Here is an 18,391-nt window from a genome sequence, read left to right as displayed (position 1 = left end):
GTCTCTCTAAGAGGAGTCATCAGTCCAAAGCAACAAGTAAGCAGATTTACCAAAATGCAAAGTGTTTCTTTAAAATCGTTTTGAGCTTTGTTGTCGACGTGATGGAAGCAAACCTCCAGTTTTACTGTCCTCTTTGTTTAACCCTCTCAGGCTCAAATTAAGTTTTAGTTACAGGAAAAATCTGATATTTGGGGAAAATTATCAAAAAAAAAAAAAGACTCATAAAATATGTATGTAGGGTAATCAGGTTGTTAGTTTTTAACTGTTGCAAATCGGCAACGCCTGCCTCGAGAGGGTTAAGTTAAGCAGCGTGCATATTAGCTCTGCAGCCACGAAACATTAAACAGCACTCTTCATCTTTCAGCCTGGTGTATTCTATGAAAGGTTCGTGAGAAACTTTCTTTCCGGGACCTGTTTGTGTCTGCTAGATAAGGATGTTCAGTGTGTCCAAAGTCGTCTTCTGTTTACCTCCGTGTCCCGTTTGCTGTCTGATTTTAGAATGTTCTCCACAAGCAGGTTAAAATACCTCAAATACTGACAATCTCAGTCATCAAGGACACACAGTGCTGCTATTTTGGCAGAAAGGGGACCCCAGGTGGTGAGAAGGGGAGGTCTGAGGATGTAACTCCCATCCTGTGAGAGATCTGACCACACAAACGCACACGCAGACACTGCAAACATGTTGGGTCTGCTCGTTCTTTACAGCGAGGCGCTGACACTCTGCTGGACCCTGCAACCGGCCCAGGACCCCACAGTAACCGGTCAGACGCCGCTCAGCTGATTAATTAATAACTCGTTAACTTTGAATGGAAAAATGCATGCATGTGGTTATTGCTTCAGACTGGTTCTTTAGTGCGTGAAGTAATTTGTCCGTTTCAGAGTACTCACTCCCATCAGCGAAGACCCCATCATCACCATCATCATCCTCAGCAGCAGCGCCTCATGCTGCACCATGCTTCGTGGAGGACATCTTTGCAGCGTTGCGTGATGGTGTGGGGGACAGCGGCGAACTGACAAACAGCAGTTTGGTTCTGTTTGGATTCTGCTCGCAGTCTGCCCGCTCATCAGCCTCGGTCTCGTTAGACCTCGCTAACAAGAAGAGCAGCTTGGAGGTTCTGCACCCAGCTGCAGGTAAAAGCTGAAACCGCATTCCTGCTATTTTTCTTTCTTCATTTGTAAATTGTTTGGTTTCGTTCTTTTAGTACACGTATCAGAGGAAGAGGAGCAAGGAACAATCACGTTGACCTTTGACCTCCCACGGCCTCCATCGCTCATGACAAACCCTGTGCTGCTCTTGGTCTTTGAAAATCCACTGGCACGAGGAGACCTGGAAGTTGCTTTCACTAGTCAGTTTCTGCAGCCTAACACGCAGGTAAAGAGAGCTCAGGTGCAAACCCTGCTTCAAGGCTGCTGTCAAACATAAGGCCCGGGAGCCAGAATGGGCCCCGCAAAGACTCCACACTAGACGGCTTTGAGCTACTGGACGTTTTTCTGTAATTTTGCACATTTATTTCCTTCATTTATTACAGAAACCTTTCTCTGTCATGCACAAAAACTGAAGCTTGGTGTACAAATTGCACTTGTTTTTTTTTTCATATTAAGATGTCTCAGTGATGAAATGTGCAGTTAAACTTGTCACACTCACCGAAAGAGGAGTTTCACTTAAGATCACAGCGAGCTGCATCAAGTGGCCCTCAATGTAAAACGAGGTTGCCATCCCTGCCTTAGGTGATAAAATGAAATGAAAGGTTTACAGATCTCTAACTCTGGGTTTTTGTGTTGCTTTGTTTTCCAGGCTGTGTGCATTTCAGGAGACACACAGTACGTACTGCTGACAGGAAAATCATCAGAGGGGAGTGTTAATGACAGGTGGCAGATTACGGCTCAGACAAAACTCCCTCATATGAGTGAGCTATCATCTTCTTCATTTTATTTCCCCATCTCTGGTTCATTGTGTACCCTACTTACATTTCCTCTCATTGTAGAGCAAAACCTAAAAAGCATCTTGATTGGTGAAAAATCAGGAAGTAACATCAGCATGAGTCCACTTCTACTTTTCTCCGGCGGAACGGGAACTGATACGAGGTCAGCCCGGCTTTCTTTCTGCTGATATTCACTGTCATCAGAGACGCGCTCAGCTTTGGTTTTTATTTTTGCTTTCCCAGATGTGCTTCAGGCTCGCCCCCGGCATCTCTGCAAACCTCCTTCCTTTGTGAGATGAAACGCTTCCTGGGTGCTGTTCTCCCTCAGGAACACTTCACGTCCCCTCCACTTCCTCTGGACTCCTTACAGTCTCTGCCTCCCCTCTCGCTTGGCTTATCCTCCAGCGAGACCCTGCTGGCAGTAATGATCAACTCCACAGCTCCCACAGTCTTTGGCTTCACGAGCTGGGGCTCCGTGTTGCCGGTGTGCCACGGAGAGCTGGCCCTGTCTGCTGCACTGTTAGAGGAGCTCAGACAGAGACTGGACCAGACTTTGGTGCAAATGACAGAAATAATCAGAGAGGAAGAGGTTTCACTGGGAGCCAAGGAGAGCCTGGGGAGGCTCAAAGAACTGAGTGCGTTACAGGAGAAAGAACATGCCACAGGTGACATGTGCAAGAACAGTTACAGTTACATAGGAAGCATGTTTTTTTTTAAATGAAACAACACCCTGCAGCACGGTCGGGTGCATGTAAGTATCCCGCTGCAGCTTTCAGCTCCCAGCTTTAGGAGATGTTGGGTGGAGGGAGTGGCCACGGATTCTCTAAACCCCATTTATAACAGGCCTTACAGTCAAAGGTTTATGGGCCGAAAACAGTAATCATGCTGCAGACTGTCTGTTCAGTTCTACAGCGGTCCCAGTGACCTATGAGTTCAGATTATTTTAAGTCTTGTGCACAAACAGATTCCCATTATTCAAATTTTAAAAGTTCTGAAGTCGGCAGATTAAAAAAATAAATAAATTAGATCTCATTCATCAAAAAACTAAAAACCTGCATGTGAAATATTTAGATAGATATCAGCAGATGTCTTTAAGAAAACTAATCATGTGAGTGTGTGTGAGCTTGGCTGACGTTCAAAAAGGCTTCGTTTCTATTATTATATCATTTGCTGTTTTGTCAGTGGTAAAATTTGGGTCTATATTACCCACTGACCTTTGACATATATAGATGAGCAACTATATTAAATTTAATTTTATTAGATTTTGTTATTTTGTCATTTTCCTCTGCTGTGTTCATCAGTTTATCAGCTCCACAGACTCTACAAACTGGGACTCATTTCCACTTTTGCTTTTTGCTTAGCGTGAATTTTGTCGTCACCACTCTAAAGGTCACGTATATCCCTTTTTAAGTGCTGCATGTGTTTTCTTTCTGCGTCCGCCAGGAGGGAGTCAGTTCCGTGTGTTTCTTCTGCTGAAGGCTCTGCAGACGGTGGCCCAAACGTACGACGCGCAAAGAAAACTGCGGGCCACCAGAGCAGACCCCAGTTCGTCAGTGAGGGGCGGCGTCTGTGGGCTGAAGGCTCTCACCGTGTCCCTGACAAAGCTTCTTGTCGGCCCAAGCAGCGCAAACATTAACAATTGCCACGGCTCCTGCACGTTCCCTCTGACCAACGGCAACAACCACGCCATCCTGCTCAACTCCCACATCGAGACCGGCAACGCGGATGAGCGTTCGCCCTGCTGTGTGCCCGTGGCATACGAAGCCCTGGAGGTTGTGGACTGGAACGCAGATGGGACCTTCATCTCCATCAAGCCAGATGCGGTTGCGAGGGAGTGTGGATGCCGCTAGAGCTGCTCTCTTCTGCTACTTTACCCCAGCATTTATAACTTTCACACAACTGATTAGTTATGCGCATGTTTCAGTTATGAAATATCAATTACAATACACCACGTGTACTTCTAATTAAATATAACTGCTTTTATGCTTTATTAAAGATCACAAGTCTTAAGATCACAAAGTTAATGTTAATTCTATTTATGTTAAGATATTTTGATAATTAGTGATGCTAAAATGAATCAGATTTTGTCATTTTGAAAATATTTCTAATTGGAATAATGTTTCTGAGTGTTAAAGTTAAACTGTTAAAAGGATGAAATATAGCCTTCTCAAACTTGTAATAATTAAATGCAAAGTGTACTTAAAGTTCTGTATTCATAGCCATTCAGCTACATAAGCTACAGTATATGTTTTATGCTTTGATTTTGGGTTTCAGGATTGCTTTATTAGCAAGTGGCTTCTTCCTCCTTCTTATCGCTCCGACTTCTTCAGATCCCCACCACCGGGTGAAGCCGTCCCATATGGAAACCTGGAGGCAGACAATGGGACACAAGACACGTGTGATTCCATATCAACCAGCCCTAAATACTGTGGAAATCCTATAGTGTTGCATAATAAAAATTCTCATATATCATAATATTTGAGCATGTGATATTTAAAGAGATGATCCAAAGTCCAGTTTATTTTTGGTCCTCTGAGCTGTAGAGCTGTTTGTCCAGCTTGAGCAGTTTAGTGTGCATTTCCTAGACTTGGAGAAACCGGCTGTAGACATTTCTGCGCTCTTTGGAACATTTATGAAAATTATTATTGCTATATTATAAAATTATTAAGCACACATCTTGCAGTACCAAAAATACGATAATGACTCTGTTACTCTCAAAGATAGCTGTGAAAAGTTCGGCATCCATCACCCAAAGAAGTATACACTAACCTGTGATAGCCAAGGTTATTACTGTTAACTAATACTAACTTGTTACGCCGCTCTGCAGCCCCTAATCTCTTTGCAGTGGCAGTGCAAGAGTGTTCAGCTGTTGCTAATTGACCACACTTAATCAGGTGTGGATAAAGGCATACTTGAGGCAGGCTTTCATGGAGGCGCACTAGTCTTTGTCTTAGTGGTACCAGCTATTTTAGCTAACTTATTATATAATTTAAAATAAAACCTCTTCTCTGTGAAATTCTGGTGTTGGTCTCCTTAATTATGTTGCAGCTTTTGAGCTGGCTCGTAACATAACTAAAATTAAAATATAGAGGAAATATTGTGGAGTTTTAGCATCTGTTAATCTCGTTTAACCTGTCAGCTGATGAGGTTTTGATAAACGTGTTTGAGACTTTGGATCTCTACCAGACAAAAACTTATAGTTTGATTGAAATATATGCTCTGCTTTTTCTAAATCTTACCTCTGACATACAATAAAAGGTTAAAACTAACACTGCACCGAATAAAAACTAAACTAAACATTTTCGAGCAGTAAAAACAAAAAAAGTCAAAATAAAATAAAAAACTTATTAGAGAATACAAAAAACTATAATAACTCTGGTGACAGGATTTAATCGTGGCGCCACCCTTCAGCTGAGCTACAGCAAGCTGCAAACCTCTTTTGGTTGGTATTTGTAATTCTCTCTGTTGTGAGCATGAAACCGCTCACAACAGTCTCATTGAGGCATACATCTCCAAAAATGGGAAAATCACACCAAAATAGTCCAGATGGGTGCACAGATGATGTCATCTAGACACAGGATGCACTCTGATGTCTTTAACGCTTAAAAACATGTGGAAGAATCAGAAACGTGATCTTGATTGTACAACATAAAAATCTTGATGTATGTAAAATAAGACACACTATAAGATACACTTCTAATGTTGTTCTTTTAACACACAGAAGCTCCAAATGCTGTTCACTGCTCTAGTCCACAGGATCACCAGGCAGCTCTGCTCAGTACACCAACACCTGCACCGTACACAGTGTTTCATGCTTTATGCTTTGGGTTGAACAGCTACGGCTATTGTCAATCTTGCAAAACTTTATTTTTTCATCCATGAGAGGGTAGGTTTGCTCATTCAGTCTTTAAAAATGGGAATAAAATTGTTTAAACCAGTAAGATTACATGTAAGGAGATATGGAGCCATCCAGTGGTTCATCAGCCGTGTGTTGACCGGGTATTTGTTAATTCTCAGCCATACAAACGGACACTTTACGGTTTCCTTATTTCCAAATCTGACAAAGACTTTCTCAAAATCTCTGTGAACTTACAGCCGGCCCATTATTCTCCATCTCACAGTGTTTATCCTACTGTTGTTGCTTTATGATGCCAGGACAATATGGCCCTCTCAGACTGATAGCTTGTCACTGAGATGCTTTGAACAGCAAGAGAAGAAGATGGATTACGGCTTTAAAGGCAGAAAAGCTAAAATGGCTCATTTCAGACAGCGGATGAACTGAAGGGTTGCGCTCATTAAAGAATAATGTTTAAGATATATGATTAAAAGTCCAAGTACTAAAATACCGAGCTGGAAATGAGCACGACTGTGTATTCAGCCAGAAAACAGAGTAAAAAACTTTACTGTATCTGTAAATTACACATAAAATCACCCTCAGTCTTTAAACAAGAACAAATGAACCGAAAGTTGCAGGCTAACTGACAGAATCACAACGAGAAACCATACCTGTGTTATTGAAACACTCTGCAGACTTCCAAAGAAAGACCACACACCTGTCTCTTCAACAAAATAGTCCAGAGCATCTAGAAAACACAATTGCACAAAAGACTGAGAGCGTGTTAAACAGAAGCTGTCGGCTGTTACAAATCACAGCAATCAGTCAGAAACAAGCTCAAAACATGTGTGATGTGGGTAAAGAGACAGTGCACCGGCACTCACCGTGCACTTCGTTAACTCCTGAGCTCACCAGTAGCACAACCAGCGCCGCCACTAAACAGCGGTTCATAGTGAATCCTTTCCACGGATTTGGAACATCGCTCAGATTTTCAATGCACAGAATCCGCTCATAAGACACTGCAGACAGACACGAGTCAGACGCATTTAGTCCATGCTCAGTTTCATCAGTCTGGTGGCTGTTTAGTGAAACGTGTGTCTTACTCGTGAAGCCTTCAGACAGGCCTGCTCCAGCTTCTTAAGGCTGAAAAATAACACTGCAAGATGAGGAAAGATTGGGTAGGACTGTGTGGTTGAGATTTAGTAAAGTAGCAGTACACAGAATACACAGAATGATCACACGTGGAGTTTGTTTAATCCCCGATATCTTATATCTGTGATCATATCCCACTTTCCCCTGTACTGCCTTTTGCACCCTCTTCCAAGCCATACACTAACATGTGACACTAACACAGCTTAAAATAGTCACATGCAGCTCTTTAGAAAGACAAATATGGAGCTGAGCGTTTAGTTTGATACAAACCTCTGGACAGAAAAATACGCTTACCTGATTTTCAGTTGTGCTTAACCACAGAGGTGAGGGATAGTAGAGCTGTGCTGTTGCGGTTGTGTACACGCTCTGCACCTCGCTTCTTTGCTTGATTGACAGGCACAGGTGTGAAAACAGGGAAAGGGACATTCAAACTTAATAGCAGTAAGCCAGTAGGTGAACGAGGATCAGCAACACCCGCCTTCCAGTGCCATGAACACTCCTACTCCTCCACAGAGGCAGATAAGCCAGCGTTACTAGGGTGGTTTAACAGTTTACTTAATTATGAGGAGGTCCTAAAACACAATACATTGTTAAAAGTTCATCACATAATAAATTAGTCCCAATTCAAATTAAAGCAGGCACCAACAGTGTCATCCCCAGAGCCATCCACACCCTCGACAAACCCTCAGTGATTCTGTATGTTACTAAATTCACATGACACTGATGTGTATGATGTATGATTGGGTACCTGCAGTCTCAGTGTATCGCTGTATATAGTGTCAATAAAGGCATCATCAGCAGTAATAACTTCTCCTTCTTCTTTCAATTCTTCTTTCGGCTGCTCCCTTCAGGGGTCACCACAGCACATCATCTGCATCCATTTCATCCTTTACCTACCATCGTCTTGTCACATCAACCCTCTGGAGGCCTTCCTCCGGCCTGGCAGCTCCATTTTTAACAGCCTTAGTCCAGTATATCCATATCTCTGCTCTGCACATGTCCAAACTTTGTCTGGAGCAGTCCAGTCTTTTTGATCAGCAATAATAACCTATTACTCAAATATGTACTCGGCTAAACCATGGTCCACAGTACCACTGCACATAGCTGAAATGACAATAAAGCCACTTGACTTGGCAAAAATTATATAACTCAATTTTAATTTTTGGCATAAATTATATATATATATACAACAAAAGACAAACTGAAAAAAAATTATGCTAATTCTACACAAAACAAGACCGTCTGTACCAGGGGTACGCAATAAGTAAGTAAAATTTATTTATATAGCGCTTTTCACAGATAAAAAATCACAAAGTGCTTTACAGTACAAGAAATGGAAATATAAAACAATGTAACCGTAAATAAAAAAGCAAGGTAAAACAATAAAGAAAACAATAAAAACAACGTAAGAACAAATTAATCAAAAGCTTTTCTATATAAAAATGTCTTCAGCTATTTTTAAAAGATGTGCCCAATCTAAATCCCAATCTAAAACCCAATGTATTACTACTTAGATACTCTTTTGTGATATAAATGTTTTTATACTGAACGCGTTGTTTTATTGTTGTATATTTTATTACACTGTGAAGTGACGGTGCTGAGTAACTGCGTAACATTTCGACGGTAAACGTCAGAGTGACAGAACACGCCTCCGCCAAATACCGCAGCTCCCCAGCTTAGCCCAGCATACGGTGACGAGGAGAGGACAGAGGGAGCAGCTGGTGTGGACGCTGGCCGGATGGTTAAATCTAACCTACAGACGATTTTGAATAGTCACTGTTTTGCTAGAGAAAAAGAGAGAAACTTACCCGAGATGCCTGTTATCGAGAAGTCCAGTAATAAACCTGAAAGTGAAAGGTATGTTGTGGTCCGTGTCAGCTGCTCTCAGTGAGCTAAGCTAAGCTACGTTTAAAAACCGCGGCCTAGCTTTCGCATAAGCTGTGAGGCGACTAGCACAGCCCTTCATGTTTACATAACAGCGGCACTTATTTCAGTTGACATTTATAGAGAACATTATTAATCACGGGCAGCTTATTTCAATTCCATAAAAGATGCATATTAATCACCTTAAAATACATCGCAGTAGCGGGATTATGAGCAAAATGTTAGAAGTGACAGCGCTGCTTTGGTAGCTTCACAGATGCTAACGCGTCAGCTAATATGTCAAACGCCACAGGTTCGCGTTATCGATGGCTGGGCTAACGTGTCGTAAGGTTTTCTATTAAGACCTGGTAGCGACTAGAATTGTAATTTATAACATTTAAAATACAAATTTTGCGTGTTAAAAAGCGGAATAAGAGTGTTTTATCGTCACTAGGTGTGTTTTCCCCTTAAATATTAGCGTAGACATTTAAGCTAAATGCTAGCTCTTTAGCATTAGGTAATCTGACGGATGCGTTCATATTTTCGTCCTTCGCAATGAAAATGATCAATGGCTTTGAAACCTCGTTACTATCTTTTGTGATGTGGCTTTTGTGATGTAGAACTAGTACAAAAATATTTGCGCGGGGTTATGTAAAGTTAGCTAACAATGTAGTTAAAATGATGGCTGTACGGATTAATTCGTGGTTTCAGGGATTTTCTTATTTATTTATATATTTTATTTTATTTTTCCCTTTTCGCCCTTCTGAACCCACGATAAGACATCCAGTAACTTCTGGAAAACACGGGTTCCAGGTGGGCGGACAGGGAATACGTTTAACCGACGCTGAGAAGAACCTTTGTAATGTTTTTAATCAGATTCGGTTTGATTTATGCGAGCTGCTGCGGGGCCATTCTTCAGCCAGCCGTGTGCCTGTTTGGGTGCAGTTAAAGTACCGATTGACTGGAAGTGAGGGGGCTGGTAGGGGTGGATACCTCGAAACTGGTTGTTAGCGATTAACCCAATCTGGTGGTCGGTGGTTGCACCACTCGTGCCCTGACAGGATTTGTTGACGCGCTCTGTTTGTGCTGATCTATAGTGTTTGAGGCACTCATAGGAAATTTCCACTGCGGGGGAGGAGGGACGGAGGGGGGCAGGGTGGGTGCTGTATGGGGAATTTTGGAAGTTATGGCCTACACACAAATCTCGATGTATTTTTGCTTATCGTGGCAAGTAGTTGGTTGGAACTTGGATATAGTTATGTAATTGTCATGGTTAGATATTTATATATGTATATTATATAATAGTGTTTCTCTTTAAGCCAAAGCTTGAAAAGATGCCTTTATAAATATGCTGACACATAGCTATCATGTGTGATAAGCCTGGTTTAACATCCACACCTTCCAATAATAAAGCATGCATTAAAATAACATCATCTATTATAGCAGCTAATAGCCTCCCCCCTCCCAAGGTAAAAAGTCTCTGTTACCTTAAGAGAAGGCTAGGCCTTTTCTTTTCATTCTTTTCATTTTTGACCACCTGATAAAATCAAATGTATTTAAACTTGTGTAAATTTAACCCCACATTAAAGACTTACATTTTTAACCTGCTAATTTTTCTTTTGTTGAAAGCCAGAACGTGTTAGGTGAGCTAAAATAAAACCCACATTGCAAATGTCATACTACATTGAAGTGTCTAACAGTGCAGGCTAGAACATGGGATTAAAGATGATTCTCTGCTAGATGGATGCATGAGATTTATTGCAGATGTCCTTTACAATGATGTTCATTTACAGCAGAGTCTCCTACAAACACTACAAACACTATTCACAGCAGCTGTTTTTATTAAGATGACCGTCGGGGCGTCATTGCGCAGCACTGCCTACTGTTCACATGTCAGTCTCAAAGAATGCTAAAGGCAGAAACTGACTGAGAACTTTGTGTTCTCTTTAAATCGCAGAAAGGAGGCGTTAAGGGGTTCTGCAAGGATGGCAAGTGGCTTCCTTTCCTAATCTGATTACCGGATTTAGGGAGTAACTGCATTTGGTTAAAATCCCCAATCCTCTGTGAGATCATAAGTTGGATATTACACACTGCGAATGACACTGGTTTCTACACCTCTGCTCAACATGTAGCGCATTGGTGGCATTTGCGTAAGAGAGCATCCCTGTGTGTGATGGTGTTTGCGGCGTTGTTATTTTTGTTCCTAATAGAATCCCAGTGAACAGGCCTTCGCTCAAAGCTGTAAATGTATGCAGTCACAGCAAGCTAAATCTGAGGAGTGCTGTGACAGCGCTGAATTAGAACGGCTGATGAGTATTGTTTGTCCCAGTCTCTTAAACTGCAGTGACGCGGTGAGTGAAGAGCTAAAGTAGGCTAGCGGCTAGAGGAAAAAAATAGCCTGTTCTTCTGGCAGGTTTCCTGTGAGAACTGTGGAACAAGCTTAAAGTGCCCGCAGCAGAAGTGTGCAGAAGCCGTAGCCTCGATGTGTCTTTGTGAGACAAAAAACAAACAATTTCTTATAGTTGGTGGTCAATATTTGACTGACAGCTGACATAAAATTGTTAACAGTTTTAGTGAGGCATCAGTAATGTGGTGGTGTGACATAAACCACTTCTCCTTTCCGTTACGTGTTCCTCATCCGTCGGCACGTCATGCACGCATCTGTGCTCAATGTAGGAACGGTTATTGATTGAACCGGTTCCCCCAGTCTTGTGCTTTTGTGTCTGAAGACTCACTCTGGGTTAGTAAATGTTTTACTGCAGTATCACAGATGAGTCACTCGGCAGTTTAATGTGTGCCGAACCTGCTGCTTATAAAGAGTTTGGTTTGTGTTTGGTAGCAGAATCTCGACTGAATACCCAGCTCATGATGGCTCCATCTGTGTGTGCGTTTGTTTCGCTTTCCAGTATCTCCAGTCCTCTGAGGTGCTCCCGCTGTTGCAGTAACCCGTGTCCGGGGCCTCTGTGGTGCTCCTGATGCCCCTCTCCCACCCCTGAAGATCCCAGGTGGGCGAGGGAATGACCAACGGGATCGCAATCTTTCAGCTAAGCTGTTCTATTCTGTAAGTGATGAAAGCTTAAAAAGAAATACAGGAATGTCCTTGCTGGTATGTGCAGTTTCATTTTTAACATAACCTAAACTACACTTTCCCAGGATGCTCAGTTGCTGGTTCTTGAGGAGCCTTCCCCTGCCAATAGCAGAGTGCGCTTCTTACTCTTTGAGCCCCGGCGCTCTGAAGGAAAGCACTGTGTCTGGAGGGCGGCGCTGAAAGGAGGAAACCTGTACGTTGAAATCCCTCCTGGAGCTTTGCCCGAGGGGAGCAAGGACAGGTGAGCAGGCAAAACTTGTTTGCAAGGAAATAGACCAGACACTTTTACTTACTGGTAACTGTTAAAGCAGGAATCTACTCGTGTTTCCTGATGCAGTATATGGGCAGCTATAATAATATTCACATCCACACTGGAAAAAAAATCTTAAAAGCAAAAATGGTATTTGTTAAAAAAAAAAGAAGTTTGAGGCTCACAAGAAAACAAAATAAACGAAGGCCCTCTAATCTTTGGGTGAAATGTGCTCTGCCTCAAATTATTAACAACCCTTTGACAAAACATTAACCCTTCTTGTTTGCTCTTTCTTTCCAGTTTTGCGCTTCTGCTGGAGTTTGCAGAAGAGCAGCTGCAGGTTGACCACGTTTTCATCTGTTTTCATAAGAGCCGTGATGATAGAGGTGAGGGTTTTTGTTTTTTTAAAATCCAAATTAAAACTGTTAACACTTTATATAAAATACTGAGATATATCAGGAAACTTTGAGTAATGTTTTTGTTGTTAAGCATGTTTTAAATGCACACTGCCTACAGATGTTACAAACCTCATTACCTTTTCACACTAGTTTCCAGACCTGTAAAAGGTTTGTGGTGTAATGCTCACGACTCCAAAAATAAGTAGCAGTGGACTCAGGCCAGACGCTTCGTTACAGAGCTCAGATGTTGCAACACGTGCCGGATGTTTCTGAGCAGTCTTGCTGATATATCTAATAATTAACTAACTTACTCATGTTATGCAGACTAATGTCCACCGTACCACCACAGATGCTGTTAGTGAACAGTGTGATTATGAAATGTCACGGGTGTGTTGATTCTAACATCTGGTCCTTCTGAGTCCATACTGATGTGTTTACAGTGCTGAGAGCTTTTCTCTGCACGGTGCTTTTCAGCACACTCACAGCGCCAGTGTCGTGTCTATATGTTTATGGAAGATGAGCTGCTTTTGCTCTGTTCTGGTCAGAAAGCCTTGCTGATGACATCTCTCCTTGTGTCGCTCTCCATAGCATCCCTGCTGCGTACATTCAGTTTCCTGGGCTTTGAGATTGTGAGACCAGGTCATCCCCTCGTCCCTTCCCGCCCTGACGCTTTCTTCATGGCTTACAGCATCGAGCGTGACTCTTCAGATGATGATTAAAATTACGCTGAGCAGTTACAAATCTTTTTTTTTTTGTTTGTTTTTGTTTATTTCAATCCACAACCACATCTTTATAATTTTGTTTTTTAAAAAATGTCATCCAAGCTCAGTATGGTTGAGGTGTGTTTTACCTGCCACGTGCTGTGTTTCATTACGATTTGCACTAGGGTAAGATGTTAATATGTCAGGAATGTAAATCAAGCAACACGTAATATTTGGGCAATGCATCCTCACCGCTGTGATACTTTCCCCGATGTGTAGTGTTGGCTTCCTGCTCGTTCTCTCTAAACCCTCATCATCTCAAATATATTTATGATGAGTTTAAATCGAGCTTACTCATGTAATTAGAAATGTTTTCATATAGTTATCAGTTGATTCTCCTGTTGATGTTTTTTTTAGTGTGTGCATGATTTTAATTTGTTTCGATACACTTGATAGAGACGTGCATGTTGTAACTGTACTAAATAAAAGTGCTCGCCTTAAACTGTGGTTTCTGTGGTGTCATGAAACATAATTACACCCTCTAAAAGGAGAAAGCATTTAGTTGCGTTAGCCAAAGCTAGAGCCAGTAGTAGTTGTGTAAGCTGCTGGCTGCGTTTCGTAACGTCTTGATTTGGGATACGGGGAATAAGGTTGATCCCCTTCAGAAAGTCAACAGCTTGCATGAAGTTGCATTCATTTACACAGTATTTTTGTGAAGGTCTTGAGAACAGAAACCATGCCCCACCTTCACACCTTTTTTTTAAAACTTGAACCCCACCCAATAACTAGAGAGAAGTAAAGTGTACAGACAAAAATGGAAATGTGGACATTTATTCTTTGATGACCTGACACAACTTAAGAGTCAGATGAAGCTGACAAAACAGCCTTTTTTTTTTTAACCAGTGGAGCTTTTTTTATTAGACTAGTTTTACATTATGGAGTGCAGCACATGAACAACTGATAAAGGAGAACGCACTGAAGTGGATTATTCCTCAATCTGGACTGTTTTTCCACTTTCAGTCGGGTGATAACGACGGACTCCTTTGATATGAACTATAAACTTTGCTCAGCGTTCACTCTGTTCCACAGCTCATTGGCCACACTCGCAACTGTTTCAGAGTCTGTAAAGGACAGATACTGCAAGCACATACATTCCTCCCAGTCCAGAAGAGACCGATCCTCAATCAGCCCCGATTCGGCCAACTTCATAACCAGCAGCGCCCGCTTGACTGTCAGCCAGTTATGTATAACGGTGGTTGCAGGGCCTCCTTGGTTGAAGATGGAGACGTGTGGGCCCCAGAGGAGCACCTGAAGCATGGCTACCATGTCCATCATCTGAGTCCCGCTGTCACTCTCAAGCAGCGAGGACAGATGAAGAAGCCCTTTTTGGTAGGAGGATTTGCAAACATCTGAACCCGGAGATGTCGCGCTCTCTTGACAGCAGGCCTGGATTAAAGCTGTAATTTGAGATTTGATGGAGGTGAGGGGTTGAGAGAAAGTCTGTGGCTTTAGCACCACACGAGGACAGCCTTTCGTCCTCCATAATGTCTGAATCCTCCCTTTTTCTGGAGTGTTTTCCCACTCTGTTTCTTCCTTCTCCTCAGAGCCGTCCTCATTCAAGTTGTGTTCTGCCTTGTCCCTCTTCCTATTGGGCCACACTAGAAGGATCTCCTGGGGTTTGAGCTCAGCTGCAGTGCCTCTCTTACTGTACAGATGGTGCGTACCCATTAATATCTGCAGCAACAGAGCACACACCTGTCTATAATAACGCACAGAGTCTGTGCTCTGCAGCGAGCTGCTGTCTTTAACAAAGTCGTCCAGGCTGGCGTGTGGCACGTCTCTTTCCACGCTCACGGCCTGGCCTTTCTGGAGGAAAGACTGAACTGTGAGCTTGCTGAGGTTCGTGGCTTCTGCTGCACGCTCAGTGCTGCTTCCACCTGGTGGATTAGCAGGATTGCACTCTGACCTTGGGTTAGGAGAGCCTGCTGCGGGATCTCGAGTTTCACTGGTTCTGTAGCTGTTGCTGGATGGGAAATAAGTAATAACATCTCGCACGTTGACATGCGGCGGCTGCCGCTGGATGTGAGCGGAGAAAACCTCATCAGTGTGTTTGTGTACCTGCACAGAGAAGCAGCAATCAAACCACTGAAGTGCCGAGTGATAAATATGTCAAAAAGGTTTATTCTGCTGCAGCCGTGGGTATACTATAGTTCAGAGGAAGTGTTTTTGCCACAAGTCATTGTAGCACTTGCAAGTGCTGATAAAGATCATATTTGTTTTACTGGTTGCTATGAGCAACATTCATACCACTTGGTTTTGCAGACAATTTCAAGGGAAGTGTAACAACTATAAATCACAACATGCACACAGAGCTGGTTGTAAACTATGCAAAATGAATAAAAGACATGCAACATTACCCTTAAACCGAGCACTCTCTGTGGGAACATTGGGCTGTGCAGGCTGTAGTAAGTCATGTTTCCAATCTGCTTTGGCTGACTGCCCTCATGCAAGAGGAAATCCTGAGGTTGGTATGAGCTCACATCCCTTTTAGAGCCCTCTAGCAGATTCCTTGCCTCCACAGTCTGTGCCATGCTTCTAAGAAAGAGTAGATGGCGATGCTGAATCCCATGAGAAACAACCCCCTGGTCGACAAAGCTATGGAAGATGTAGGGAAGATCTTTGTCCGGAGTGTCAAACGACAGCTGGGAGAAGGACATTACGGAGACAGGACTGCTCGTGGATGGTTTAAACTCTTCTAGCTCCTCTGAGAAAAAAAGATCTTGTTTGGGTGCCATCATGTACAGCGGGTTGTCAAAGTTCTGGGGGAATCTTTGCAGAGGAGAGAGGGGTGACTTGGGAGGCAACGAAGGCACATGGGTGGGCGGGAGGGATAAAGCACGATGTAACTTCTTCTTCGGTACAGGCGGTGGGTTGATATCAGAGTAAAATCTCTCCAGGTGTCTGCACGGATCTGAGAAACACCATCAGAGGAATTAAAGTCAGACAGCAACAGCAGGCAAAGAAGGGGAAGAAGTTTAAACACAATATCTCTAGAACAGCATTGTCAAACATAAAACCGGGACTGGACCGGCAAAAGTCCACCGGATGGTTTCACAAGTGTTAAAAATGTAAAGGAGGACAGGGTTTGTTGTGTGTTTTCTCACATACAGAGACACACTGAGGTAAAATAGTTTTGTAAAACAGACATACTGCTGAAACTGCACTTATGTTTCCAAAAAAAACACTGACTGTTCATGAGCTGATCGGTAAGGGGTAGCTCAATAAATGGGAATATTTTAAGAATATATTCATTATTAATTGTTTAGTAGTAGTTTCTTTTTGTGGTGCAGCCTACTTAATATGAAACTGAATGCATGTGGCCCAGAGAAGGTTTGACACTCCTATTTGAGAGGAACTTGCTTGCATAGTACAGTCACACCTCCAAAGGAGTCATTCAGTATAAGGACATTTACCCTGTTTGCCTTTTCGCTGAAAGTAAAAGTTTTGTAAGGTGACTTCCTCTCGAGTTCTCATGAACTGAAAGGCGAACTGAGAAAAAAGAACCAGATGTAATAGTATTTGTTTCCCCATCACACTGAGCCGTATACTTCAGCTATCAGTAAACCACAGTGCTATTTGCCTAATTTATTTTTGCAGAGATATTCCGGTGTCACCGTTCTGCAACCCTACCGTAGCGTTGGTGTATGGGGCACTGGGCTGCATTGCAGTCGGTGGGTTCAGGAAAGACATCGTTGTATGCGGAACTTTGATGCTGTGGTACCACAGGGCTGCTGTCAGACTCCACGCTGGAATGCCTGAGGAAATACATGCAATTGCAATAAATGCACAGCAAAAGCTGCCTGCTGCTCCATTCTTAGGTTTGGGTGTGCAGTGAAAATATTATTAAAATTCAATGAAAAACATGTCAAAAGGAGCCATAAAAGTCTCTCCTTCTGACAGAAAGATAATGCGCTTTGTTCGGTGGGCTTACCTGTGCTGTTTGACAGGCAGCGCCGGCGGCTGCTCGTCCACTCTGCTGCTTGAAGCAGACGCCATCGGGAATCTAACACCTAACCCGCTCTTCCACTTCTCTCACACTTTGCTTCTGTCACTGAACTGAGTGCATGTGAAGCTCAGGGGGCCAGCTCAGTCAGTATAAAACACTTCCCATCCGCTTCAGTTACTCCCCCTGCTGCGTTTCGCTGCCTCTCACAGTCACACATGTGTAGTTGCACATTTTTAAAGCATACTTCTGTCTCCTTGAGGCTGCCCTGCTTATCTTTCGTTCTAATCGTTTCTAGTTAGACTTTGAGGTTGGCACCGGAAAAGTTATGTCTGTTCTGAGGGCAAAGCTGCTCTCTGAGCTAACCTCAGCTTGTCAAAATGGGGAAGAGCAGTTACAGCGGAGCCCCTTCAGCATGCACTCATTTTTGCTCCCTTCTCTCAGTTGCAGTTGATCTGCATGTGCTGTTTAGGTTTTCTCATATGCCCGATGCACTTGTACCTTTCACGCATGCACTGCTCTCTGAAGTTCTTGCTACCGCTGGTTTAAATGGATGGAAAACATATTTGTGCAGGTGGAAACACCAAATAACTGCCTTCTGAGAAACATCTGCCCGTTTTTTCTGTTGGTGCTCCTTAAACCTCTTTGTATGAATGTCTGGAATGTAATTTTAACTTGATCCAGGGATAGTTTACTGATCACAAATACTGACACTACAGTGCAGCTGAAGAGAAAACATTAGCGTGACAGGAAACACAGGAAATTCATATTCATATTGTGATTACATGAATGACTGCAGAAAGTTTAATCTCACAACCGCACTCTGCCAGCACAGAAAAACAGCCGTGTGACAGCATCAACACCTGACTACAGGGGACAAGGTTTGATTGTTTAGGTAGACGCGATGACACGTGTGTGATGCAACTGACAAACGAAGACATGTATGAAACCCTCCCCACATGCACGCACACACACAGCCAGGTTGCTGTATGATATTTTAACCTCTGTGTGCAGCTGGTTTCTGCACCATAAAGCTGCCTTAACATAGTCCTATTCCAAAATGCCTCTGGCCTAAAGCAGTTTTTCAGTATCTGTTATATTTACACTCACTGCAGCAGTCAGAGGTCACTGATAAACACGTGTAAAAGCGTGTAATCTGTGGAGTCCATGGAGGCTTTC

General features: G+C 42.9%; 4 protein-coding genes across 5 annotated transcripts; 2 read left to right on the top strand and 2 right to left on the bottom strand.

The window, feature by feature from the left end:
* Nucleotides 1-541: 541 nt before the first annotated feature.
* On the top strand, nt 542-4,397 carry amh (anti-Mullerian hormone). Its single transcript, XM_013275129.3, has 7 exons — nt 542-761; nt 880-1,131; nt 1,203-1,372; nt 1,796-1,907; nt 1,986-2,085; nt 2,166-2,587; nt 3,366-4,397. Exons 1-7 carry the CDS (start codon nt 680-682, stop codon nt 3,770-3,772), a joined length of 1,545 nt encoding a protein of 514 aa, XP_013130583.1. The 5' UTR covers nt 542-679; the 3' UTR covers nt 3,773-4,397.
* LOC100707471 (uncharacterized) lies at nt 3,884-7,675 on the bottom strand. Of its 2 annotated transcripts, none has more exons than XM_005478717.2 (6): nt 7,658-7,675; nt 7,204-7,293; nt 6,861-6,900; nt 6,642-6,776; nt 6,429-6,505; nt 3,884-4,289 (listed from the first exon to the last, which is right to left on the bottom strand). In XM_005478717.2, coding segments are annotated over exons 3-6 (330 nt in total). In that variant the 5' UTR covers nt 6,862-6,900; nt 7,204-7,293; nt 7,658-7,675; the 3' UTR covers nt 3,884-4,172. The 2 variants fall into 2 exon arrangements, with proteins under 2 accessions (XP_005478774.1, XP_003451354.1); XM_003451306.3 differs by having other exon boundaries at nt 6,861-6,913; nt 7,658-7,672.
* Nucleotides 7,676-8,562: 887 nt separating this feature from the next.
* On the top strand, nt 8,563-13,471 carry oaz1a (ornithine decarboxylase antizyme 1a). The gene is given in 6 exon segments (XM_003451307.5): nt 8,563-8,766; nt 11,679-11,745; nt 11,747-11,833; nt 11,926-12,101; nt 12,411-12,496; nt 13,097-13,471. Coding segments are annotated over 6 exon segments (666 nt in total). The 5' UTR covers nt 8,563-8,647; the 3' UTR covers nt 13,228-13,471.
* peak3 (PEAK family member 3) lies at nt 13,252-17,405 on the bottom strand. Its single transcript, XM_005478716.4, has 4 exons — nt 17,201-17,405; nt 16,900-17,024; nt 15,627-16,180; nt 13,252-15,327 (listed from the first exon to the last, which is right to left on the bottom strand). Exons 1-4 carry the CDS (start codon nt 17,263-17,265, stop codon nt 14,263-14,265), a joined length of 1,809 nt encoding a protein of 602 aa, XP_005478773.1. The 5' UTR covers nt 17,266-17,405; the 3' UTR covers nt 13,252-14,262.
* Nucleotides 17,406-18,391: the final 986 nt, after the last annotated feature.

Source organism: Oreochromis niloticus, linkage group LG23 (assembly GCF_001858045.2).
Source record: "Oreochromis niloticus isolate F11D_XX linkage group LG23, O_niloticus_UMD_NMBU, whole genome shotgun sequence".
In the NCBI taxonomy this organism is placed as follows: domain Eukaryota; kingdom Metazoa; phylum Chordata; class Actinopteri; order Cichliformes; family Cichlidae; genus Oreochromis; species Oreochromis niloticus.
Note: the sequence above shows the minus strand (reverse complement) of the source record. Positions and strands in the feature narration are given on the sequence as shown.